The 26050-nt window shown below is 42.8% G+C and overlaps 2 protein-coding genes across 5 annotated transcripts; one reads left to right on the top strand and one right to left on the bottom strand.

Annotated features, from left to right (window-relative positions):
- Positions 1 to 5899: 5899 nt before the first annotated feature.
- Positions 5900 to 11444, bottom strand: LOC106572929 (uncharacterized). Of its 3 annotated transcripts, none has more exons than XM_014147516.2 (9): positions 11126 to 11444; positions 10637 to 10822; positions 9801 to 9958; positions 9494 to 9692; positions 8676 to 8772; positions 8143 to 8314; positions 7521 to 7673; positions 7134 to 7288; positions 5900 to 6200 (listed from the first exon to the last, which is right to left on the bottom strand). In XM_014147516.2, the coding sequence occupies exons 1-9, from the start codon at positions 11368 to 11370 to the stop codon at positions 6114 to 6116; spliced, it is 1452 nt and encodes a 483-aa protein (XP_014002991.2). In that variant the 5' UTR covers positions 11371 to 11444; the 3' UTR covers positions 5900 to 6113. The 3 variants fall into 3 exon arrangements, with proteins under 3 accessions (XP_014002991.2, XP_014002992.2, XP_045551215.1); XM_014147517.2 differs by having other exon boundaries at positions 10649 to 10822; positions 11126 to 11436; XM_045695259.1 differs by lacking the exon at positions 11126 to 11444 and having other exon boundaries at positions 10641 to 10728.
- A 1014-nt stretch (positions 11445 to 12458) lies between these two features.
- On the top strand, positions 12459 to 20050 carry mecp2 (methyl CpG binding protein 2). 2 transcript variants are annotated; one of them, XM_014147507.2, is made up of 3 exons: positions 12459 to 12551; positions 13894 to 14319; positions 15444 to 20050. In XM_014147507.2, the coding sequence occupies exons 1-3, from the start codon at positions 12520 to 12522 to the stop codon at positions 16987 to 16989; spliced, it is 2004 nt and encodes a 667-aa protein (XP_014002982.1). In that variant the 5' UTR covers positions 12459 to 12519; the 3' UTR covers positions 16990 to 20050. The 2 variants fall into 2 exon arrangements, with proteins under 2 accessions (XP_014002982.1, XP_014002981.1); XM_014147506.2 differs by having other exon boundaries at positions 13891 to 14319.
- Positions 20051 to 26050: the final 6000 nt, after the last annotated feature.

Genomic DNA, 26050 nt, shown 5'->3' with positions numbered 1-26050 from the left:
CGAAAAACAGACGTCCGACTGCTACGCCATCTTGGAAATCTCAGTCTCTCAGAGCGTTCACAGTCAGCCCACTAACACCCCTATCAGATCACAGCAAAATCACAGTCCACTTGAACAGAGCAATACTCAATCATGAGGCGTCAAAGCCAAAGGAACTGCAAAATATTAAGAAATGCTATAGATGGAAGGAAGGTAGTGTGGAAACCTACCAAAAAACAATTAGGCAACAACAAATTCAATCCATTTTCGACAATTTCCTGGACAAAATGTTTCACTGTAAGTGGTAGAAGAAAACCTAAAAAGTATACTGCTCAAAAAAAATAAAGGGAACACTTAAACAACACAATGTAACTCCAAGTCAATCACACTTCTGTGAAATCAAACTGTCCACTTAGGAAGCAACACTGATTGACAATACATTTCACATGCTGTTGTGCAAATGGAATAGACAACAGGTGGAAATTATAGGCAATTAGCAAGACACCCCCAATAAAGGAGTGGTTCTGCAGGTGGTGAGCACAGACCACTTCTCAGTTCCTATGCTTCCTGGCTGATGTTTTGGTCACTTTTGAATGCTGGCGGTGCTTTCACTCTAGTGGTAGCATGAGACGGAGTCTACAACCCACACAAGTGGCTCAGGTAGTGCAGCTCATCCAGGATGGCACATCAATGCGAGCTGTGGCAAGAAGGTTTGCTGTGTCTGTCAGCGTAGTGTCCAGAGCATGGAGGCGCTACTAGGAGACAGGCCAGTACATCAGGAGACGTGGAGGAGGCCGTAGGAGGGCAACAACCCAGCAGCAGGACCGCTACCTCCGCCTTTGTGCAAGGAGGAGCACTGCTAGAGCCCTGCAGGCCACAAATGTGCATGTGTCTGCACAAACGGTCAGAAACAGACTCCATGAGGGTGGTATGAGGGCCCGACGTCCACAGGTGGGGGTTGTGCTTACAGCCCAACACCGTGCAGGACGTTTGGCATTTGCCAGAGAACACCAAGATTGGCAAATTCGCCACTGGCGCCCTGTGCTCTTCACAGATGAAAGCAGGTTCACACTGAGCACATGTGACAGAGTGACAGAGTCAGGAGATGCCGTGGAGAACGTTCTGCTGCCTGCAACATCCTCCAGCATGACCGGTTTGGTGGTGAGTCAGTCATGGTGTGGGGTGGCATTTCTTTGGGGGGCCGCACAGCCCTCCATGTGCTCGCCAGAGGTAGCCTGACTGCCATTAGGTACCGAGATGAGATCCTCAGACCCCTTGTGAGACCATATGCTGGTGCGGTTGGCCCTGGGTTCCTCCTAATGCAAGACAATGCTAGACCTCATGTGGCTGGAGTGTGTCAGCAGTTCCTGCAAGAGGAAGGCATTGATGCTATGGACTGGCCCGCCCGTTCCCCAGACCTGAATCCAATTGAGCACATCTGGGACATCATGTCTCGCTCCATCCACCAACGCCACGTTGCACCACAGACTGTCTAGGAGTTGGCGGATGCTTTAGTCCAGGTCTGGGAGGAGATCCCTCAGGAGACCATCCGCCACCTCATCAGGAGCATGCCCAGGCGTTGTAGGGAGGTCATACAGGCACGTGGAGGTCACACACACTACTGAGCCTCATTTTCACTTGTTTTAAGGACATTACATCAAAGTTGGATCAGCGTGTAGTGTGGTTTTCCACTTTAATTTTGAGTGTGACTCCAAATCCAGACCTCCATGGGTTGATAAATTGGATTTCCATTGATTATTTTTGTGTGATTTTGTTGTCAGCACATTCAACTATGTAAAGAAAAAAGTATTTAATAAGATTATTTCATTCATTCAGATCTAGGATGTGTTATTTTAGTGTTCCCTTTATTTATTTGAGCAGTATATATTTGACCTCTCAGCTTCCCTATCAAATCTAAACATTTCAAGCAGACAACCTAAGAAAATGAACAACAATGATGAAGAATGCAAAAACCTAAGAAAGAAATTGAGAAACCCGTCCAACCAAAAACATAGAGACATAGAAAACCTGAGTCTACTCCTTCACTATGGTGAATCGCTAAAACAATACAGAAATACACTAAGGAAAAAGAAGGAACAGCACGTCAGAAATCAGCTCAATATAATTGAAGAATCTATAAAATCTGGGAAAATTAGAAAACACTAAACAAACAATAACACAAAGAGTTCTCTATCCAAAATGGAGATGTATGGATAAACCACTTCTCTAATGTTTTTGGCTCTGTAACAAAGAACAAACAGCAAAAACATGTACATGATCAATTACAAATCTTAGAATCAACTATTAAAGACGACCAGAACCCACTGGATTCTCCAATTACATTGAATGAACTACAGGACAAAATACAAACCCTCCAACCCATAAAAGGCCTGTGGTGTTGATGGTATCCTCAATGAAATAATAAAATACACAGACCACAAATTCCAATTGGCTATAGTTAAACTCTTTAACATCATCCTCAGCTCTGGCATCTTCCCCAATATGTGGAACCAAGGACTGATAACCCCAAACCACAAAAAGTGGAGACAAATTTGACCCCAATAACTACCGTGGGATATGTGTCAACAGCAACCTTGGGAAAATCCTCTGCATTATCATTCACAGCAGACTCGTACATTTCCTCAGTGAAAACAATGTACTGAGCAAATGTCAAATTGGCTTTTTACCAAATTATCGTATGACAGACTCCGTATTCACCCTGTATACACTAATTGACAAACAAACAAGTCCAAAACAAAGTCTTCTCATGCTTGTTGATTTCCAAAAAGCTTTTGACTCAGTTTGGCACGAGGGTCTGCTATACAAATTGATGGAAAGTGGTGTTGGGGGAAAAACATAGGACATTTTAAAATCCATGTACACAAACAAGTGTGAGGTTAAAATGGACAAAAAAAAACAAAAAACACACAGCTTGAGCCCCACCATCTTCAATGTGAATATCAATAAATTGGCAAGGGCACTAGAACAGTCTGCAGCACCCGGCCTCAGCCTACTAGACTCTGAAGTCAAATCTCTACTGTTTGCTGATGTTATGGTGCTTCTGTCCCCAACCAAGGAGGGCCTACAGCAGCACCTAGATCTTCTGCACAGATTCTGTCAGACCTGGGCCCTGACAGTAAATCTCCTTAAGACAAAAATAATGGTCTTCCAAAAAAGGTCCAGTTGCCAGGACCACAAATACAAATTCCATCTAGACACCGTTGCCCTAGAACACACAAAAAACTATACATACCTCAGCCAAAACATCAGCATCCCAGGTAACTTCCACAAAGCTGTGAACGATCTGAGAAACAAGGCAAGAAGGGCATTCTATGCCATCAAGAGGAACATAAATTCAACATACCAATTAGGATCTGGCTAAAAATACTTGAATCAGTTATAGAACTCATTGCCCTTTATGGTTGTGAGGTCTGGGGTCCGCTCACCAACCAAGAATTCACAAAATGGGACAAACACCAAATTGCTGAATTTTGGCAGAACACCTGACCACTGTGACTGACCCAAAATTAAGGAAAGCTTTGACTATGTACATACTCAGCCTTGCTATTGAGAAAGGCCACCTTTCCACCTGGCTCTCAAGAGAAGACAGGCTTTGTGCACACTGCCCACAAAATGAGGTGGAAACTGAGCTGCACTCACAAAATGGTCATATATATACACATACATACATACATACATACATACATACATACATACATACATACACACATTTTTTTTAAATGCAGACTAGCTTGCACCTGCTTATTTTAATTTGTCCTATGGTTTGGCAGCCAGTATGGTTTGTCTCAGCTCAGTCACAAAACTCGCAAAGAGGAAGGATGTGATTAATAAACCTTTTTTTATTTATTTAACATTTATTTAACTTGGCAAGTCAGTGGAAGAAGATTCTTATTTACAATGACTGCCTACTGGGGAACACTGGGTTAACTGCCTTGTTCAGGGGCAGAACAACAGATTATTACCTCGTCAGCTTTGGGATTCGATCCAGCAACCTTTCGGTTACTGGCCCAATACTCTAATCACTAGGTTACCTGCCACCCCGAAACAATGCTATGCTGGTGGGTGGTAACATTCAAATAAAACCTGATCCTGAAAAGAAATGTGGACTGAAAAGTATTAGCACGTCATCCCAGACTAAACACACACAATTGACACCGAAAATATTTAATTTACCAGTTCCGATTTCCCACATCAAGCCCAAATATATGATACTTTGACTAAAACGATGACGTATTGACGTAAAATCATTGTGCAACATCATGGGTAAGCGATGAGCATCATCTTTCAGATTAAAAAAAAAAGTGAGTTTCCACTTAAGGGATCTACACTGAACAAAATTATAAAACGCAACGTGTAAAGTGTTGGTCTCATGTTTCATGAATGGAAATAAAAAGATCCGGAAATATTCCACAAAAAACGTATTTCTTTCAAATGTTGTCGACAAATTTGTTTACATCCCTGTTACATGCTGACCACACCACTCAAGTTACAAAATAATTGTACACGTACATGTTACTCAATAATTTCATCCAAACTGCTTGCGATCGTTGTTAAGAACGTATGCATAGCCAGGTCCTGAAATAAAACGTGGTTCTATTTTTTTGACACACTGCAAGTCCCACCTCTCCCATCTCCTCATTGGTTGTTAGGAGCATATACCCACGTGGGTGATTGAAAGCTGAACTGAGGTCCACACTCCAGTCCAGTTGGTGGTGGTAATGCACCTTAAAGTTGGTTGCCAACCACCAAAAAAGTCCACAGAAGACTGAAGGAGTGATTACTAGAAACTACGTTTAATTGTCGTAGTAGATAACAAGATTTTGTGTAACTCAAAATGGGTCAAAATTCTAGAAAGATCCAGAACATAAAAGGACCTTGTACATTTCAGGTGGAATAAAGTAAAATAACAACCCAATGTTTATATCCCAGAACAAATTAGCTAACAACAGCAAGCTATCTAGTTAAATGTTTGTTTTTTTCAACCTGTTCCCAAATTAATTTAGTTGGTTTAGAGTTCGTTCTGATATTTCTACCTGCGTGTCCTGATCGCGTCTGGCGCGGATGGACCAAATCGAAGTGAGCACGATGGTGGGTAGTGTAATCAGCGTGTTAGTGAGCATTCTTCCTTTGCCAAGATAATCCATCCACCTGACAGGTGTGGCATATCAAGAAGCTGATTAAACAGCATGATCATTACGCAGGTGCACCTTGTGCTGGGGACCAAAGGCCAATAAAATGTGCAGGTTTGTCAGCACAATGCCACAGATGTCTCAAGTTGAGGGAGTGTGCAATTGCCATGCTGCCTGTAGGAATGCACACCAGAGTTGTTGCCAGAGAATTGAATGTACTCTACCATAGTCAGCCTATATCATTTTAGAGTATTTGGCAGTACGTCCAACCCGCGTCACAACCACGCCAGCCCAGGACCTCCAAATCCGGCTTCTACACCTACGGGATCATCGGAGACCAGCCAATGAAACAGGATTATTTTTCTGTCTATAATAAAGCCCCTTTGTGGGGGGGGACTCATTCTGATTGGATGGGCCTATGCCCTCCCAATGCTGCACCTCTGCCCAGGCATTTAAAGCCATAGATTAGAGCCTAACTTATTTCAATTGACTGATTTCCTTTTTTTAAACTGTAATTGTGAAAATCATTGAACGTTGTGTTTTATATTTTTTGTTCAATATAGCATTTGTGTACAAAGTTTGATACATTTATCATAAAGTGCACAATTATTTGACCTATAGTGGACTACCCTTTGCACACAAACAGGTCAGTCTGAGAAGAGGGTTTACTGGAAAAACATTAAAATCCTCCATCACAAAGAAGACTGGTTAATTTTATTTGATTGGAGCTTGATAGTCAAGTGAATATATACACACACGTACAAAAAATATTAAAAGCTTTATTTACTTAAAATACACAAGATTGAGACAGTTTTGCATTATTACATTCCTGAAAACCAGTGATATTCATGGTCATGAAAATGTATCGTGGGATCAGCCGCTTCACTGCTATGATCCAGACAGGTTGAAACACGAATCATCTCAGTCCATAAAAGTATTCCTTTAGCCAAGGCTGAAGCGTGTTTGGGTACACTTTGATCTCCGTCAGTCGGTTTGTGTCAGTCCCTCTGTCTGTCTCTCTGTCCCCAGGCCTGACACGGAAGACCTCCGGTTCCTCAGATTGTAGCGTGTCTGCAGGGACGTCCGTGAGCACGGAGGGGAAAAGAAAAAAGAGTGTTTAAAACTCTAATTCAGGAACAGGGTTGGAGTGTAAACCTACAGGAGGGTATCTCTCCAGGAACAGGGTTGGAGTGTAAACCTACAGGAGGGTATCTCTCTCCAGAAACAGGGTTGGAGTGTAAACCTACAGGAGGGTATCTCTCCAGGAACAGGGTTGGAGTTTAAACCTACAGGAGGGTATCTCTCCAGGAACAGGGTTGGAGTGTAAACCTACAGGAGGGTATCTCTCCAGGAACAGGGTTGGAGTTAAAACCTACAGGAGGGCATCTCTCCAGGAACAGGGTTGGAGTTTAAACCTACAGGAGGGTATCTCTCCAGGAACAGGGTTGGAGTGTAAACCTACAGGAGGGTATCTCTCCAGGAACAGGGTTGGAGTTAAAACCTACAGGAGGGTATCTCTCCAGGAACAGGGTTGGAGTGTAAACCAACAGGAGGGTATCTCTCCAGGAACAGGGTTGGAGTGTAAACCTACAGGAGGGTATCTCTCCAGGAACAGGGTTGGAGTTAAAACCTACAGGAGGGTATCTCTCCAGGAACAGGGTTGGAGTTAAAACCTACAGGAGGGTATCTCTCCAGGAACAGGGTTGGAGTGTAAACCAACAGGAGGGTATCTCTCCAGGAACAGGGTTGGAGTTAAAACCTACAGGAGGGCATCTCTCTCCAGGAACAGGGTGGGATAGATCTGGAATCGAGAGTATCACAAGTAGGGTTGCAAAATTCCAGTAACGTTCCCCAAAATTGCCAGGTTTTCCCAGAAATCTTGGTTACGAGGGAATCAGCAGGGGGAACAAAACAATCCCCCCCCCCCCCCCAACAGGGATTCCTGGAAAAACAGGGAATTATTGGAAAGTTACAGAAAGCTTTCAACCCTAATCACAAGTCTACCTGCTTATCCTCCACCTGTATACTGTAGACCAAAGGGGAGGACGGAGCACGTCTAGAGACAGAGGAGCGACGCTGAGGTCTGGGTAGGGTACACTGGTTCGGGGTCGAGGTCTCCTCTCCTCCAGGGGTGCTGTAACTGCTGTCATACTGCCAGCCTGATGCAACACAAACAACTGGCTATGTTGAACAATACAGTCCCTCGCCATACTACATTCAGAGCATTTCAGACTTTCGCATAAATCATTCATGAGGATAACGAAAAATGTGTTTTAAAACTTTAGAGTTATACATGTGCAGACCCCATGTTAGGAGTCGGGGTCTCAGACAAATACAGGAATTTAAAAATAGCCTTTTTTTTTTTAACATTATGAGTATAATATTCCTCACCATCATAGGTGTGAGTCATGTAGGGTTTCTCTGATGTGAAATCTGAAGTGCTATTGTTTTCTTCCTTATTCTCCCTCCTTCTACTGGGTTGTTGTTCTGACCTTCGACCTCTTGCTCCACTGCTCCTCCTGTCCACCGCCTCAGAGAGACACTCTGGACAGCAATGTCGTATTTTATTTGTTCACACCGTAGCAAAACGTTAAAAAATAAATAAAAAAAAGACAAAAAAATAAGTTGTTTATTGGACAAATTTATGTAGGTCCCTCCCAGTTTTATCCTGTTTGGTTCCTCGTGAATACGACCCCACACGATGCTTTGGGGACATTCAGTATTAATACATTTAATTATTTTTTTAATCCTCAGAAAACAATTTGACTGAATTAATTACATTTTTAAAGCGACTTTATGAACGGACTAAAGTCGCTTGGAAATCAAATTGATCCAAGACTGCTCTGTCTTGATAGTGAAGCTTTAACAAACTCTCAATTTGCCGTCTGTGCACCATGAATATCAGATAGCCATCTGTGCTGTATAGCCAAGTCCTGTGTCAACCACAAGTTGGCAAGACAATACAAACAGATCTTGGACCAGGCTTAAAACTAAGCCAAATAACCAAACCTACCCGCTTTCTGCAGGGCCAGCTCAAGACTTGTACGAGTCTCTTTGAGTTGGGTGAGAATCTCCAGGCTCTCTTTGGTGACGTTACGATACCGTACAGCAACGTAGACCAGAGCCAATAGACCCACTAGGACCATGGCCCTTCTGAGGAGGCTCACCAACAGGCTGATTTGTTCCTGGGCAGAAACACAGAGGAATGGAGTCAAGACTGGAATTAGACTCCGACTATAAAAAAAAAAAAAAGACTCCATCGCTGGTTAGAACACAGCACCAGGAGACATTTACAGATGTGTCAATAGACAGCACTCTGAAATGTTGAGTGAACACAGTTAAAAATGTAGAAGAACAAGTTATCCACCATTACTTTTCTTGTCCAATGTGTTGCCATAGTTTCTCTCTTTATGTGTAAGAGATGGTCCAACCCGGATCTAGAAATGAGCAGAATTTCTGGGTGGAATTTCCACGCTGTCACATTTGCTTTTAAGATTCCACCGTAGGTTCTCTTGAAGCATCTTAACTAACACATGCTCTACTCACCATCTGCTGGTAGCCTGGTTCAGAGGAGTCTAGCACAGCTCTACAGAGCATCCTCTCCAGGTACACGTTCAGCACTACCAGACCAAACAGAACAAACCTGGATAGGTGACATGACAAAGAGGACAGTCACCAGAATGGTACATGGGATCACCAACCATTCTAAGGGGCGGGCTGGTAGCTTAAATGTTAGAGGTAGGCCTGCAACGGGAGAGTTTCATACCGATTCAAAGTCAGATGGTGAGAAAAAAAAAGGAAAAAAAACAGGTCAGATTCTAGGTATCCTGCCATTGTGCCCTTGAACATGGCACTATCCCAGGCCCGGGCAACTCCAGTCCTCGGGGGCCTGATTGGTGTCTCACTTCTCCCTCCCCCCCCCCCCAATCTCCAGCAAACACAGCTGATTAATAAAATTGCATTCTAAACTGAAGATCAGTTGATTATTGGATTCGGGTGTGTTAGCTGGGGGAAAAGTGCGACCCCAAATCGGGCCCCCAAGGACTGGAGTTGCCCAGGCCTGGTATACATACACACTGGCTTTACTTAAAGATTTGGGGGGGAAAAAAGAAAAAAAAGATATATAAAAAGGGTCCTAGACAGCAGCCCTGGAGAATTCCTGATTCTACCTGGCTTTTGTTGGAGATGCTTCCAATTAAAAGAACACCCTCTGTGTTCTGTTAAACAGTTAAACTTTTTATCCACAATAGAGCAGGGGGGGTGTAAAGCCAAAACACACACTTCTCTCCCCCTAATCTGCTTTCTAACCCCTTAGGCCAGGTGTTCATGTGTAATTGGATGGATGATATAAACATAAAGGACACCTGGCTGGAGCAGTCCGCTGTGTAGCGGTGAGGAAGAAGGCAGCGAGGAACCCCAGTGAGTTGTAGAGTAGACTGGTGAAGGTGTGAGACTCTGACATGATGAAACTCTGGAGGAAAGCAACACGGTTGAAGATCTCCGAGAATGCTACCTGCTGCTCCTGGGCTGACAGTCTCATCTCATCAAATACTGCTCTGATGCCTGAGGAGAGGTGTAAAGGAGACATGAACTTCCTGGATGGGGAATTTTCTAACAAGTTAGCCATAAGCATCACTTTATCAACAGAACAGGGACTGAGACGGCGGCTACCTTGGGTAGAATGGTGGAGAGTGTGTTTGAGTTCCTCTCCGTTGCGTATGATCGTCTCCTGTGATTTGAGGGCGACACTCTGGGCCTCCACTAGGCTCTCAGCCATACGCTGGGTAGAGGACAATTGCTCCACCACCCCCGCTGAGCTCTCTGTTAGCCTAGACACCAGCACCACATTCAGCAGGGCACCAGACAGAAGAAAGTGGTTAAAACAGGGAGGTACGACTTAAAAAAAAAAAAAACTTGTCCAATAACAAAACATCTACGATATGGATCGGCAACCCTCCTGGAGAGCTATTGAGACAGTTCGTTTCGCATAGCCCCGGTGCCCCGGGTGAGTGGAGATTTCATTTTACAACCAATGGAATTAGGTCAAATGTTCAAACCCCACCAAACCGGGACACCTGGTGTAGCAAAACCCAACTCACCCACTGAATGAAATGAGGTGAATTGTGAACACTGATTAAATTGCACCTACCACTGCACCTGTAGTCAGGCGTACCGCACCTACCACTGCCCCTGTAGTCAGGCGTACCGCACCTACCACTGCACCTGTAGTCAGGCGTACCGCACCTACCACTGCACCTGTAGTCAGGCGTACCGCACCTACCACTGCACCTGTAGTCAGGCGACCGCACCTACCACTGCACCTGTAGTCAGGCGTACCGCACCTACCACTGCACCTGTAGTCAGGCGTACCGCACCTACCACTGCACCTGTAGTCAGGCGTACCGCACCTACCACTGCACCTGTAGTCAGGCGTACCGCACCTACCACTGCACCTGTAGTCAGGCGTACCGCACCTACCACTGCACCTGTAGTCAGGCGTACCGCACCTACCACTGCACCTGTGGATGGTGTTCTCAGCCTGGTGTTGCCAGCTCTCGCTCTGCAGGTGTCGACAGATGCTGTGGGCGTGGGTGAAGAATTCCGTGTAGGCGTTGAAGGCCACAGGATCCATGGTTTTAGTACAGCTACTGACCTCGCTGTCCTCTGGACATGCTGGGAATGGACGGCCAGATCTGACAGACATAATGTAGCCTACTGTTATTCAGTCACAATGCCATAATGAAACTTAGTCACTTGCTCAATGCCATAATGAACGACCACCAGTCTCTTAATTTCTGGAGGATAAAAACAATATATATTATTTTGCAGTAGCCTAATATTTATATGGGCCTACTAAACATTTCAATAAATCTACCTATAGTAACGAGATCCCAAGGAGGCTTTTTCTACCATGCTACACTTTGATAGAGTTCTCAGCAAACAGTCGTTAAATATTTTAAGAAATTAATTATTTATTTTTTTAAGTGTTTATTTACTTGCGCAGGTGACAGTGGGTGAAAAGTAGGGCAATCCTACTCTGTATGTCAACTGTGAAGTCTCTGCAACGCGCGTCGATGTTCTCCAGCGCATTAGACCAACATTCACCATAGCGCGGTTGGGCCGCAAGATTCCGAACCCTCCGCAGCTCTGCTCTGCCTTCAGCCGCAACGTTAACAGCTGTTTCTGCGTCACGGCACGACGACCGTGATAAACAGACGCAGAGAAGACACAAAGTCCACATTTCCGATCAAAAAAATAAAATAATATATATATATTTTTTTTTTAAAAGGTCACCTACACAGTCAACAATCAAGTGTTACGGTAGGAAATCAGACATGGGGGGAAAAGCAATCAAATGAGGCAGGCAACCCTTTTCCTGGAGGGCCCCATCCAAGTAAGCACGGCACCTCACCCACTGGGCTAATTGATCAGTCTAGTGATTGCCTAAATTCAACACACCTGTGCCCACTTTTCCTAAGGCATTTTAAGACTAACTTCATTGTTAGAACTAATATATATATATATATATGTATATGTGTATATATGTATATGTGTATATATATATATATATATGTGCTTTTTTTTTTAACATAAACTATATGGTTATAAGTATTAATTTAGCCTTAAGAAACCGGGCCCTGGTCTTCCATGTTCAGTTAAATCAAAAAGCTGAAGTGCCTGAGGTATTCCAAGACCAGGGTTGCCTACCCCTAAGGTAGACTGTCAGGTTGACTAAGTCACCTGTAGTAGAGGTTGCAAAGGGGAGCAAACAATTAACCAGTCCAATTAAGGCCACTCCATAATCAATGGGTAATTGGTGAGTTGAATCTGATCATTTGTTTAATCATCGAGGGTTTTTGGGGGACTACAATCAGTACAGAGATGAGATAGCGTTTCAATTAAACTATTTTACCAGTAATTCATCACTTGAAATGTGTTTAGAGCTGAACAAATGCAACTTTGAATGAGAGACAGATTGTCAAGGAACGCTATAATAAATGGGGATTTTCTGGTCAGTTTTCACCACCCAGAAAAAAAAATCCTACACTTATTAACACCCAGAAAAAAAATCCTACACTTATTAACATCAGTGCATAGTCTGCCTGTACATTCAGCCTTGCTGTGGGATTATGTGTGTCATGTGTATTTTCTGCAGTTGAAGATCGTAGCCTCAGCTCAGAGTTCACAATCATTTACATATTTACAGCGTTAAGACAACTTCTCTCGCGAGATCTAAGCGCTCATGCGATAGGGTCTTATAAAAGTGTCCCACGGATCTCGCGGGAGTACGCCACTGACGGCAGTGGAATTGAGGCAGGGGGCGGGGTTCAGAGAGGTACCCATGAGATGTTTGGAGACATTTTTTATCCAATTATTTATTTAAATAAAAATGGCCGCCATAGAGAGCGGAGAGGAGAAACTGTAAGTGTGAATTACATGTATTCACCATTTAAAAATGTCGAGTTATATGACTGTAGGTGTTTAAAAAAAAAAAAAAAACTGGTATCGCTGTATTTAACTGAAGTAATGTGGTGTATTTTTGTTATGAACTGGTCAGCGGTGTAGCTTACTGAAAGAAGCGTTGTGAATACGTCACCAAGTTATAGCTAAGTATTTCCCTTACTTTACAAGATCATGGCTGAGCGAAACAAAAATGTCTCAGTTAGCTTAAACGTATGTGGTTGGGTGTGTGTGTCAATTTTTCTGACATCTCTGAAAACGAAGAGCAGTAAGATGTGTGTGTTTTTTAAAGATATTAACTGTCAAAATAGATTTTGTCCGCATCCTCCACCCTCGTAACCAATTTGGCATGCTGCTAAATAGCTGTAGCTGGATACATCGTAGCGTCAGCTGATTACATACGTTGCCATTTGACAAGGTAATGTGGCAACAAAGTAGCCACATCATTGCTGCGTTTGTTATGATATTGCATTTTTTTAATATATATATTTTTTCTACAGAGGAAATATCCTAGCTAGGTTTCTAGGTTGTGACGACTGTTATCATCTAGCTAAACGCGAGAACTAACTGACATGAGTTGGCCCATTTTTTTCTAGAATAACTAATACTCATGTTATGAAGCAATTAAAGTATTGCTTTTATTTTGCATGAAGGACTGAGTGCCGTGGTAGAAAAGTACAGTTGATATACCGTCAAAATACCGCCCTGTATTTTAAAAAAATGTTTTCCTTACACTGACGTCTGGTAATGAAATATTCTAGATGGGACAATTTGAATAAAACAAAATGTATGGTAAATATTGTTTATATTCATTTCAATAAGTGTTGCTGTGTAGATCATGATAAGGGGTGTGTGTCTGGACCATGTGCAGTTCATAACATTATCTCTTGCCCCAGTGGCTTCTCTAGCTGGCTGCATCATTCTATATGCCTGATATAGGGCTTGGTTTAGGCTAGTTCCTCAGCTGGTAGATTTTATCAGTCCAGTCCTGGTGCATTTTCCAAACGTCTAATAATGTAATATATGTTTCACTTATGGGAAGAAACATCACAATAATAACAACAACAACAATTCCAAAAAAAGTGATGTGTTTTTACTACACCTTTTGTGTATTAATGTAGAGGTTGGGAGGGAGCAAGCTGATGTTCGAAACTTATCTGGGACTTTAAACTCTTGTTTTAAAATGTATTATCAGCCAAAGATGGCCATTCTCCATATTCTGATCTGATGAGATAGACTAAGATGAGATCATGCCTCTGCTCTATCTCATCCCACTCATGACTAATGTTGTCTTCCACAGCAGTGAGGAGAAGAGTGAGGACGCCAACCAGAATCAGAGCTCCAAGGACCTTAAGACACACAGCAAGCCCAAGAAGGTGAGGCGGGAGAGGGAGAGGAGGGATGTGGAGAAGGAGAGGCTGGAGTCTTCATCCACCACCATGTCCTCCCCTCCTCCTCCTCCTCCTCCTCATCCTCCAGCCCAGCAGCCCTGTTCAGACCAGGAACAGCTCCAGTTAGCTGAGGCGGGGCCCTCGGAGCCCACGGTCGCTGCAGCTGGTGAGGCCTCGGGTGTCTCTGAGTCCTCTCCTTCGCCCAAACAGAGGAGGTCCATCATCAGAGACCGAGGTCCACTCTACGACGACCCCTCTCTACCCCAGGGCTGGACACGTAAACTCAAACAACGCAAGTCTGGACGGTCCGCCGGGAAGTTTGACGTCTACTTGATGAAGTGAGTAGGCGATGAGAGAGAGAGCCTTATCAAATATTGTCTCTTAAAAGCATATTATTATACCTTTATTTCGACTAGGAACGCAGACTGAGAGCCAAGGTCTCTTTTACAGCTGGGCCCTGCGTATACATGTTAACACATACAGTTTAGGTACAATGATTTAAGAAACTACACGAGACAAACAAAACGATCACAGATAACACAACAACAACAACAACAAAAATACAGCAACAGATTACATTTACACATAGGTTATTCCCCTAACAGAAATGATTTCATATGATAATACTAAATATGTTACAGCCTGATCTCCTTTAGGGGTGACATAAAATCCTTCCCTGGAAGTAACAAAATGCTGACCGTTTCATCCCCCTTTTGATATTATAACGTGACTGAACTGTATAAAGAGCGTTTCACAGGACTGTTTTGAGGTTTATGGAAATACTTCAATATATATACATACATACACGCATGCATACATACATACATGCATGCATACATACATACATACATGCATGCATACGTACATACATACATGCATGCATACATACATACATACATGCATGCATACATCATGCATACATGCATACATACAGCCATACATACATACATACATACATACATACATACATACACACATACACACATACAGCACCAGTCAAAAGGTTGGACACACCTACTCTTTCAAGGTTTTTTTCTTAATTTTTTTTGACTATTTTCTACAAATCTGTCATCAAGGCAAAGGGTGGCTACTTTGAAGAATCTCAAATATAAAATATATTTTGATTTGTTCAACACTTTTTAATATTTATTTTTTTAGTTACCACATAATTCCATATGTGTTATTTCATAGTTTTGACGTCTTCACTATTATTCTACAATGTAGAAAATAGTAAAAAATAAAGAGAAATTCTCGAATGAGTAGCTGTGTCCAAACTTTTGGTTCCTACTCGCCCAGACGCCCACCATCTTTATTCCAAGGACACTCCCTTTAGTTGATCTCCAGAGGAATGAACATTTAATCTCCATCATATACACATAAAATATTCCAGACTTGTGTTTACAGAAAGGACGTTAACAGATCCGTTTACAGTTAGAATGTTTCGGTTTGATCTGTATTTCAGCCCCGAGGGGAAAGCCTTCCGATCCAAGGTGGAGCTGATCGCTTACTTCCAGAAGGTTGGGGACACCACCACCGACCCCAACGACTTCGACTTCACCGTAACCGGGCGTGGCAGCCCTTCCCGCCGCGAGAAGAGACCCCCGAAGAAACCCAAAGTGGTGAAACCGTCGGGGAGGGGCAGGGGCCGGCCGAAGGGGAGTGGAAAGCTGCGCCCTGCTACGGAGGGTGTGGCGATGAAGCGCGTGGTGGAGAAGAGTCCTGGGAAGCTCCTGGTTAAGATGCCGTTTGGAGCGTCCAAGGCATCCGAGGCAGCTGGGCAGACATCGGAGCTGGTCGTAGTCACCAAGAAGCGCCCAGGACGGAAAAGGAAAGCGGAGATACCACCGCAGACTGCTCTGAAAAAGCGGGGGTGTAAGCCAGGGTCGGGGGTGACTGGGTCGATGCTGTCAGCAGCTTCTGGGGCGGCGGCTTCCAGTACTTCCTCCTACGCAGCGGCTGCTATCATGGCTGCAGAAGCCAAGAGGAAAGCTCAGAAGGAGGCTTCCGCTAAGCCGGTGCAGCAGACCGCTCTGCCCATTAAGAAACGCAAGACCAGAGAAACTGTTGAGGAGACTAAGGAGACTCCAGCCATCACCACGCCATTGCTCAGGGCAGGAGGTGGTGGTGGGGCAGGAACTGTGATGGGGACAGGGAATGGTGATGGGGCAGGAACTGTGATAGGGATGGGGGCAGGGAGTGGTGGTGGTGGGGCAGGAACTCTGATAGGGACAGGGAGTGGTGGTGGTGGGGTAGGAACTGGGATGGGGACAGGGAGTGGTCTGGTTGTGGTGGCAACAGAAGGGACAGAGCAGGGACAGAAGCTGCCAAAGAGTCCAGGGAGGAAGCACAAGGACATTCCCCTGACAGCAGCGGTTACCACAGGGGCCAGTGGTGGGTCTAAAAGTTGGCCTAGCGGAGGCAGCAGTAGTATTACTACTCCAAAGAGTCACAGCCACAAGAGAAAAGAACGTACGCCGCACAAACACCATCATCACCACCACCACCGTCACCATCACACACACTCCTCTGTAGTGGAGGATCATCCTCTTCAACCCTCCCAGCGGCCCCCTCACCACCACTTCCCCGGCCTGACTATGGGCCTGGTCTCCCATACAGCCAGGGCCTCGGTGGGGTCAGGGGCCCTCCAACAGAACAAGCCCCAGGACCTGAGCACCTCTAGGGGACCATGCCGGGCCAGCAGCAGGCCAGAGGGCAACACCACGACCAGAGGAGAGAGGGGAGAGGTCAGCTCGGCTGCGGTTGTAGTAGTGGGAACGAGTGACGCCAGAGGCAACAGAAATCGAGCAGACGAGGCAACGGGGACAGTGGTAGTAGGGAGGGATTTGAGAGACATTGTACCCTCCTCAGCAGTACCGAGGCCCAGCAGAGAGGAGACGGTCTCCGCTGTACCAAGACCTAGCCGGGAGGAGATGGTCTCTACTGTGCCCAGGCCCAGCCGAGAGGAGACGGTCGAGTCTCGGACACCGGTCACTGAACGGGTTAGTTGACTGTATGGTAGGACCCCTGTCTGTAAGGAGAAAAGGAGCCGTGTGTAGGAGCTGTGGGGTTTTCTAAGACAACAGAAAAGGACGTGTATATAGAAACACAAGGCAGCTTGTTGGTTGGTTGTTCTTTCTGTGGGTTGGGCTGTTTATCTGTTTATTGACAGGTAGCACAGCTTAATGGTCAACCCACAACAGATTGCTTCCTGATAAATGAACGTTTTTTTTTTTTTTTTTTTCTTCCTTTGTTTTGGTCATTGTCTTGTTCTCCGTTTTTTTTTTTTGTGCTTTAAACCTGTTGTCATCTGACCCATCCACCCCGACCCAGAAGCCTTTGCTTAAAATCTAAACAGGAAGTGAAGGACCTACACCTTCCGGTGCCATCATCGGATGGAAACCACGGCAACCACGACGATGACTCATAAACCTCAATCATTCAGTTCTTCACTGTGGTTTTAAGATAACGTATAAAAAAAAACTAAAAAAAACTGGGACTGAGGCATGTGTCCTGTCTGTAGTTTCCTCACAGTTGGTCTTTTCCAGTGTTGTGGCTAGAAACGGTACGACATACATATGTCATACAAGCTGCCACTGCTTCTTCTTCTTCTGTTGTAGCATCCTCTGTTTACTGCAGTACGCTCAACATCCAGTCCATCAACGCTTTGTGCTGTATCCAATAGGGCACCCTATTCCCTATAATGCACTGCTTTTGACCAGAGCCTTATGGACCCTGGTCTAAAGTAGTGGGCTAGAAGTAGTGCACTAAATAGGGAATAATTTGGGACACAGATGGGTTTCCAGTCCTTGCTCTACAGTCAGCATATTAATTTAGGTGACATATGTTTTCCTCGTTGGCCTATATTATGTAGATGCCAAGTCTTCTGTGTGTGTGTGTGTGTGTGTGTGTGTGTGTGTGTGTGTGTGTGTGTGTCGATCATCTCCTTCTATATACAGTAGTCTCTGTCTGAAACAGCAGCCTATTCCTTACACAGGGAGAGACAAGTAGTGCACTACAGCCTGCTAGTCTCCCCAAGCAGGCTGGAGATTCTTTCACTTCACACAGAGACCAGAGGTGCTTGATGATCAGAGAGATTATGAATGTTGACGTGGCCCAGGCAGCAATAGGGCTGAGTATATAGGATGTTGATGTGGCCCAGGCAGCAATAGGGCTGAGTATATAGGATGTTGATGTGGCCCAGGCAGCAATATAGGGCTGAGTATATAGGATGTTGATGTGGCCCAGGCAGCAATAGGGCTGAGTATATAGGATGTTGATGTGGCCCAGGCAGCAATATAGGGCTGAGTATATAGGATGTTGATGTGGCCCAGGCAGCAATATAGGGCTGAGTATAGACCTTCTCCAATTATTCCTGAGGCTGTGTCCCAAATGGCACCCTGTTCCCTGTATAGTGCAGTAATCTTGACCAGAGCCCTATGGGCCATCTAAAAGTAGTGTACTACAAAGGGAAGAGGGTGCCATTTGGGACGCAGCCTGAAGCTTTGAAATGGAAACGTCTTGATGCGGACATAACTTCCTATCTGATGGTCGAGGTGATGAAACCCCAGGGTTTTAGAGGCCTAGATACACCAATGATGTGTGGTGGCTCACAATCAATTTTTGTTCACCAACTACATTGTTCACCAAGTGACTAGATGCTGCCAGCAGCTTGATGACCTCTACTGAAAAACAGGTTGAATTTTATTTTCAAGGCTTTAAAGAATTCAAAATTCTACTGATGTTTTTTTTGGAAGTTGTAGTCCTACAACGTTTTTAAAAGAAAATAATAGGATTCCAATCATTAAACCTATATGTTTTCCCCAGTAACATGAATTAGCCAGTAAACGGACAATTTTACCTAATCACTCCTAAATGGAACTGTTTCCCCACAGTCAGACAGGAAGCTAAAAGCACAACAGGACCCAAGACATGATTATGGAGGCGCCATAGATTTCTTGACCCCCCCCAGTCCTGTATTTTGTCAATAATATTTAAATTATTTCCAAGAGACATAAATAACCCAACCCCACTGAAGGAAGTTGTTTTTCTGTCTGTGTTTGGGGGAAGAAAAAAAAAAAAAATGTAATGAATTTTATATATAGTTCTGTTTTAAGAATTATTTTAAATTAGAAGATGTATTGTTTTGATCAGGAACATTTCTGTCTCCAGTTTTGACGTAGGACTTATGTTGAATATCATCACCCCATATTCCTTTCTGCATGCAACAGGACTAGCCTATTTATCCGTGACTTCATGAAACTTGGTGTTAGGCTCGTGGGTTTCCTTTAGTTTAAACTCACAGGTGGGAAGTCAAAAGATATGGCGGGGGGGAAGAAGAAGAAAAAAAAACGCCTCTTGTCCGTGGTCACTAGTGTTTTGGAGTTCAATCAAATCTGCAGTGAGCAGAAACCGGAATCCCCTGCGCAAACATAGCAAGCGCGTTTTTGATTACAACATGAATGAAATATGTTTTCTCCCCACCGCCCCCCCCAGTGAACAATGTCTTGCTAATTACATTAGATAAAACCATGCACTTTTCTTCTGGCTCAAGAACAAAATGTTTGAATGAATTCTAGCCTACGCTCAATCACTCTTGCACAAGTACTTCCATCAATGTAACGCCCCTGTCTAGAAAAACATTTGTTTTCTTTAAAAAAAAAAAAAAAACGTGTCCTTGCACGAGAGATCTATTTGTTAGTGACTTTTTTAAAGTGTAACATAATACGATAGTAGCTATATTCTCATTTACTTTAATGCACCAATATGTTAAACCTGTAATACTCTTGTCATGTTGTTGGCAGTATGTGGCTGTTACAGTAGAGCAGGCCTGTTAAAGTAGTTTGCTTAAACGGTAGTAATCAGTTTTGGAACAACACCAGAAATAACAGAAAACATTTATTATTATTATTATTTTTTTTTTTAATGTGCACTAGAATTTTTCTCCTTCTAGATCGAATGACTCCGGTCTCCACCTTGCATTGAGAATATGTCCTATATCGACCAGACATTCAGACCAATGTATACACCCTGTGGCTTGTCCTCCTCAATAAAAATGTAAAGTGTAGACAATAGTTTGGATGTGGCCCATTTCTCTCCTTCATATTCCCTTCCCCCTAGTGACTAGGGAGGGGTATAACTGAAGATCCTCTCTCACAAAGGGCTATGACCAGTTGATCGGAAACCTGACGTGATCACACCGTCACAGCTGGACATTCGTGGTACAAGTTGTGACATATTTCTCCCCCTGAGTGACCCCAAGTACCTCTGTCTCTCTCTCTGTCTCTCTGTCTCTCTGTCTCGCTCTAGATTATCACTAGTAGCTCCTATTCTATTCTAATGCCCTTTACATACAACTAAGCTGTACTGTGCTGGCTCTGATATGGTTCTTTTCAGCACAGTTCCAGCAACAATTGTATGGTGGATGTGTAAACTAGGCCAGGCCAGTGCAGTGCAGTTTGTGTCAGCTCTGTTTTGGCTCAGCTGGGCTCAGTAGTTGTGAAAGGGATTTTAACAGTACCAGGGTCTGACTCGGTCTTCAGTAATATGTTTCCCCCTGGTCCAGAAGCCTGGAGGTGGAGGCTAGAGGAGGATACGGGTCTGTCAGTTACACCACAGTAGTGTGAAAGGGATTTAACAGTACCAGGGTCTGACTCGGTCTTCAGTAATATGGTCCAGAAGCCTGGAGGTGGAGGCTAGAGGAGGATATGGGTCTGTCAGTTACACCACAGTTTGAAGGCAAAATATACATATTCAGTTTGCCATTTAATGTTTGCTCTTTTAATGAAGCAGAAATTAGTGGAAGTAAATATCAAAAGTAGGATGGAAAAATGTATTTTGGTTACATACAGTACTAGTTAAAAGTTGACACCTACTCATTCAAGAGTTTTATTTTTTTTATACTATTTTCTACATTATAGAATTATAGTGAAGACATAAACTATGAACTAACACATATGGAATCATGTAGTAACCAAAAACGTGTTAAACAAATCAAAAATATATTTTATATTTGAGATTCTTCAAAGTAGCCACCCTTTGCCTTGATGACAGCTTTGCACAATCTTGGAATTCTCTCAACCAGCTTCACCTGGAATGCTTTTCCAACAGTCTTGAAGGAGTTCCCACATTATGATGAGCACTTGTTGGCTGCTTTTCCTTCACTCTGCGGTCCAACTCAGCCCAAACCTGATGCAGCACTCCATCACTCTCCTTCTTGGTCAAATAGCCCTTACACAGCCTGGAGGTGTGTTGGGTCATTGTCCTGTTGAAAAACAAATGAAAGAGCAAACCAGATGGGATGGCGTATCACTGCAGAATGCTGTGGTAGCCATGCTGGTTGTGTGCCTTGAATTCTAAATTAATCACTGACAGTGTCACCAGCAAAGCACCATCACACCTCCTCCTCCTCCATGCTGCACGGTGGGAACCGCACATGCGGAGATCATTAGTTCACCTACTGTACGTTTCACAAAGACACGGCGGTTGGAACCAAAAATCTCAAATTCGGACTCATCAGACCAAAGGACAGATTTCCACCGGTCTAATGTCCATTGCTTGTGTTTCTTAGCAGCAATTTGACCATGAAGGCCTGATTCACGCAGTCTCTTCTAAACAGTTGATGTTGATGTGTCTGTTATTTGAACTCTGTGAAGCATTTATTTGGGTTGCAATTTCTGAGGCTGGTAACACTAATGAACTTATCCTCTGCAGCAGAGGTAATTCTGGGTCTTCCTTTCCTGTGGCGGTCCTCATGAGAGCCAGTTTAATCAAAGCGCTTGATGGTTTTTGCGACTGCGTTTGAAGAAACTTTCAAAGTTCTTGAAACATTCTGGATTGACTGACCTGCTTGTCTTAAAGTAATGATGGACTGTCGTTTTTCTTTTGCTTATTTGAGCTGTTCTTGTCATAATATGGACTTGGGTCTTTTACCAAATAGGGCTTCTTCTATATACCACCCCCTATCTTGTCACAACACATCTGATTGGCTCAAATGCATTAAGAAGGAAAGGAATTCCACAAGTTTACTTTTGACATGGCACACCTGTTAATTGAAATGCATTCCAGGTGACTACCTCCATGAAGCTGGTTGAGAGAATGTCAAGATTGTGCAAAGCTGTCACGGCGAAGGGTGGCTACTTTGAAGAATCTCAAATATAAAATTGATTTTGATTTGTTTTTTGGTTACTACATGATTCCATATGTGTTATTTCATAGTTTTGATGCGTTCACTATTATTCTACAATGTAGAAATTGTTTAAAGAAAAACCTTTGAATGAGTAGGTGTGTGTCCTAACTTTTGACTGGTACTATATGTCCTGAAATTCTCTCATTTGTGATAAGTGTGGACTTGAGGAAAGTGAATGACTCTCTGTCTCCATAGGAACAACATTGATGGCCTGGGATAGTGCCTTGCTTTGGCGGATTTACATGACATGCATGTACAGTATATTTTGTGGCCTTTGATTAACACAATGATTATTTTATCCCAATAAAACTAAACTAAAAAGGTCAAAGGAAAGCAGTGGATGACTAGGACAATTCACTAGCCTGGTCCCAGATCTGTTTGTGCTGTCTTGCCAACTTAACCACCATTGGACTTGGCAAGATGGCCCAATCTGATCTGGGACCCTGCTACAATTTCACAACGAGGATCTAGCGTTTCCTTAAATCAGTTGAAGTTAATACCAGGTCATAGCATGTGAATAACAGGTCGTAACATGTGAATAAAGGGTAATAACATGTTAACAGGTCAAAACATGTGAATGACATGTGAATAGCAGGTCATAACATGTTAGCAGGTCATAACATGTTAACAGGTCATAACGTTAACAGGTCATAACAGGTCATAACATGTGAATAACAGATGGTTATAACACTTCAATCAGAGCGTCTGTTTGGACTCGACCCTCATTCAGTATGTAACCTGTAGTTGATTGTGATGTTTGGACTCAATCCTCATTCAGTATATAACCTGTAGTTGATTGTGACGTATGCTTGTGTCTTGTTCAATGAACATTTACATTCAAATAATAAATCCCTTCATTTTTCTATTTGATTTTATTAAAGAAATATCCAACGATGTAGAATGTAATTTCATGGACACGGCTAGACAGGTGTTTGATGTGTTTAGCATGTGGTTAAGAAGATCTAAATAACTATTTCAGTTTTTTTATATTTATGAAGAGGGGGGGGGGGGAAAGATTGTGCCAGCTTACAAGGGACTTTGTGTTTCTTTCGATAAGGGAGATGTATATTACTTGTCCCTGCTTCAGATGTTATAGATTTAACTATTTCAGACATGGTAGCTTTGACAATGCTGTTTAAACTCTCTTGTCTCTTCCACCAAATCACTGCTTTTTTTAAAAAAAGCAATAGCCTAGCGCATTAAGAAAACCAGTGAATTTACATTTTACTTCATTTATTAAACTTATTAACTGCTTAAAATTTCTCCCCACACTTTTGAAGGTGTAATAGGTAACATTTGTAAGATTGCATGATGTATAGCATTAAGCTCAACTACACCCAAGTTATTTATTGAATGCCAATTCAGGTCAAAAATTTAAAAAAAAACAGACTTTCATACAAATTCAAAAATCCACTGTTGGAGAAGTTAACTGTCTATTTAACATAGTCTTGTGCCTTGAAGTTGCAGTACTAGAATTTATACTGTGGTCAATGTGTTTTTTTATTCCAAGTCCTGTATTTGCCTCTTGTTGCTGTTCTGCGCTTTGAGTGTATAGATATATAAAATATTTTATTAGTTTGATAATTTGCCTGCTTTTTATTTTTTCATTTAAACAAATTGTGTTTTAGAGGAACTGAGGACTATAACAGGCAATAACGAATATGTCATAAGACCTTGTGACAAATTTAAGAGGTTTTGTTTTTCGTATTTTTAGCACTTTGGGAGGGAAAAAAAATGTGTTGTTTAACATTTATTATTATTATTATTATTATTATTATTCACAAATAATTGGTGATCATTAGCCTGCCTTATTCCTTCCAACCATGTCTTTTTATGAAATAATATTTAAATCATGGCCAGTGTATGAAATACAAAAATTTAATATCTGCACTTTATGAAGTCTGTTGCCTGACAGGACACACATCACCCTTTTCTATGTATTTTTACCTTTTGTCTGAATTAGTCATTTTATTTTTGATATTTGTCCATTTAGTTTCAACTAGTAATGCAAAGGGGATGGGTAGTCCTAAATGTTAGCAAAACTATTTTAATGAAACAATCACAAACATTCATGGTGTCAAGGGTTATATTGTATTATTGTTATGCCATTTCCAGGCCATGTCTCTGCCTTCCTGAAACTGAAAAGCATAGTTTGTGTCAACTTTTGTAGTAATGTATTTGTTTGTTTGATTTTGCCCTATGTAACAAACATACTAGTAAACAACATATATCTACGGAGTCTTGTGTGTAAACATTCTTCGTTCATTCATTTGGGTGACATTCATTTGGGAACCCCAAAGATTCGAGGCAGAGGTTTGTATCCAAATACCCATACTACATACACATACTTGCGCCCTAAATAGTAGGTTGTTTTGAGTATGTTAAAAAAAAAGACAGTTTAATATTATGAGTCATTTCGGAAATGGTGTATACTTTAAAAGCCCGGAAGTCATACTCATTTGGGTTTTGACACTTTTTAAATGCCCGGAAGTCATACTCATTTGGGTTTTGACAGCAGCTGATCATTAGATAAGGGGAGGAGCTACTGAAATCAACGAATCCCGGGAAACAGCGGAAAAGGCGAATTGATGCGTTCTCGTATGCCAACATTGAATGTTTTATAGTATGTGAATTTTGTTGTTGTTGATCGAGTAGGATTTAAATGTCAGGATAGTATAGACCTACTCATGTCGGATCTTCATCTAGTAAAAATCGCTGCACACTTCGGGAATTTCATAGCCACAATGTATCATGCATCATTAGAAGAGAGGGCTGCTCGTTTTGATAGTTAACGTTAGATATCTTCACGTAAACAACTTGGAAGATGGCGAATAGCGAAACTTCGGCGGTGGTGTTGAAATATAAGTCGTTTTTGTTCTACTTACCATGAAATAGTCGTGATCATTGTAACGTTACATATTTGAAAACATATGGTGCCTTTTTTAGTTAGTTAGGACATTTTGGTAGGACAAGAAGTTAGAACTGTTTTAACAGTAACGTTAGCTACAGGGTGACGACTTGCTCGCTGTTGAGCTACAACTTTATATTGGCCTAGTTAGTTAGCGACTTGTAAAACAACAGGTATTGTGTTCAAAGTGTTACGCCTCGATCACAGCGACAGTGTTCTTGCGTTTTGGTACACCAGAAGTACATTCATTTCCAATGGAACGCTGCGTTCGCCATGCAGCATTGCTTTGCAGTGCGTTCTATGTGGTGCGTACTTTGAATTTGTCAAACTGTACGCGTAGACGGCTTGACAGAAATGGTAGCAGAAGGGGGAATGTTGAACTTTTTGTTGCACACGTATCCAGATGATGCAGCGTACCATTATGCGCAATGACGATGTAGGGGTGATCGAGGCCTTACAGGGTCTGATGATCCAGGGCCGTGCACAGACCTTTAAAATGTTTTATTTTCATAATTCATAGCTCGAAATTCATAACATACAAAATGCCTCTATTGAACACTTTGAGCACTGGTAGAGCCCTATTAGTGCAGATGACAATACCAGGCATTTATGTCAGTGGCGAACATGGTAGGAGATATGCCACAAACAAAGGGTTTGACTAACATGAGTTCAACTGGCCATAGTTGGCCCTCTTGCCACTGCACTATGCATTGCCACTAGCTATAGCTAACGCTAGTAACACGGTAGCCTACATTGCTATTTTCCACAGCGGTGCTGGTCGCAACATTTGTCACGTCGGGCCGGTTTGTTTTATCTGTGTTAAACTGATTTTAATATTCATGCTATACAACATGAGTTTCTACCTGAATGTTTTACAGCCTGAATGGGTCTAGCTAGTTTCATGGAACACAGCCTGTTTATGGTGAAAGTAATGGTATGCTGAACTTGTTACTGTTTAACCTTGGCACGCCAATTT

This window comes from Salmo salar, chromosome ssa15 (genome assembly GCF_905237065.1).
Source record: "Salmo salar chromosome ssa15, Ssal_v3.1, whole genome shotgun sequence".
NCBI classification, from domain to species: domain Eukaryota; kingdom Metazoa; phylum Chordata; class Actinopteri; order Salmoniformes; family Salmonidae; genus Salmo; species Salmo salar.
Note: the sequence above shows the minus strand (reverse complement) of the source record. Positions and strands in the feature narration are given on the sequence as shown.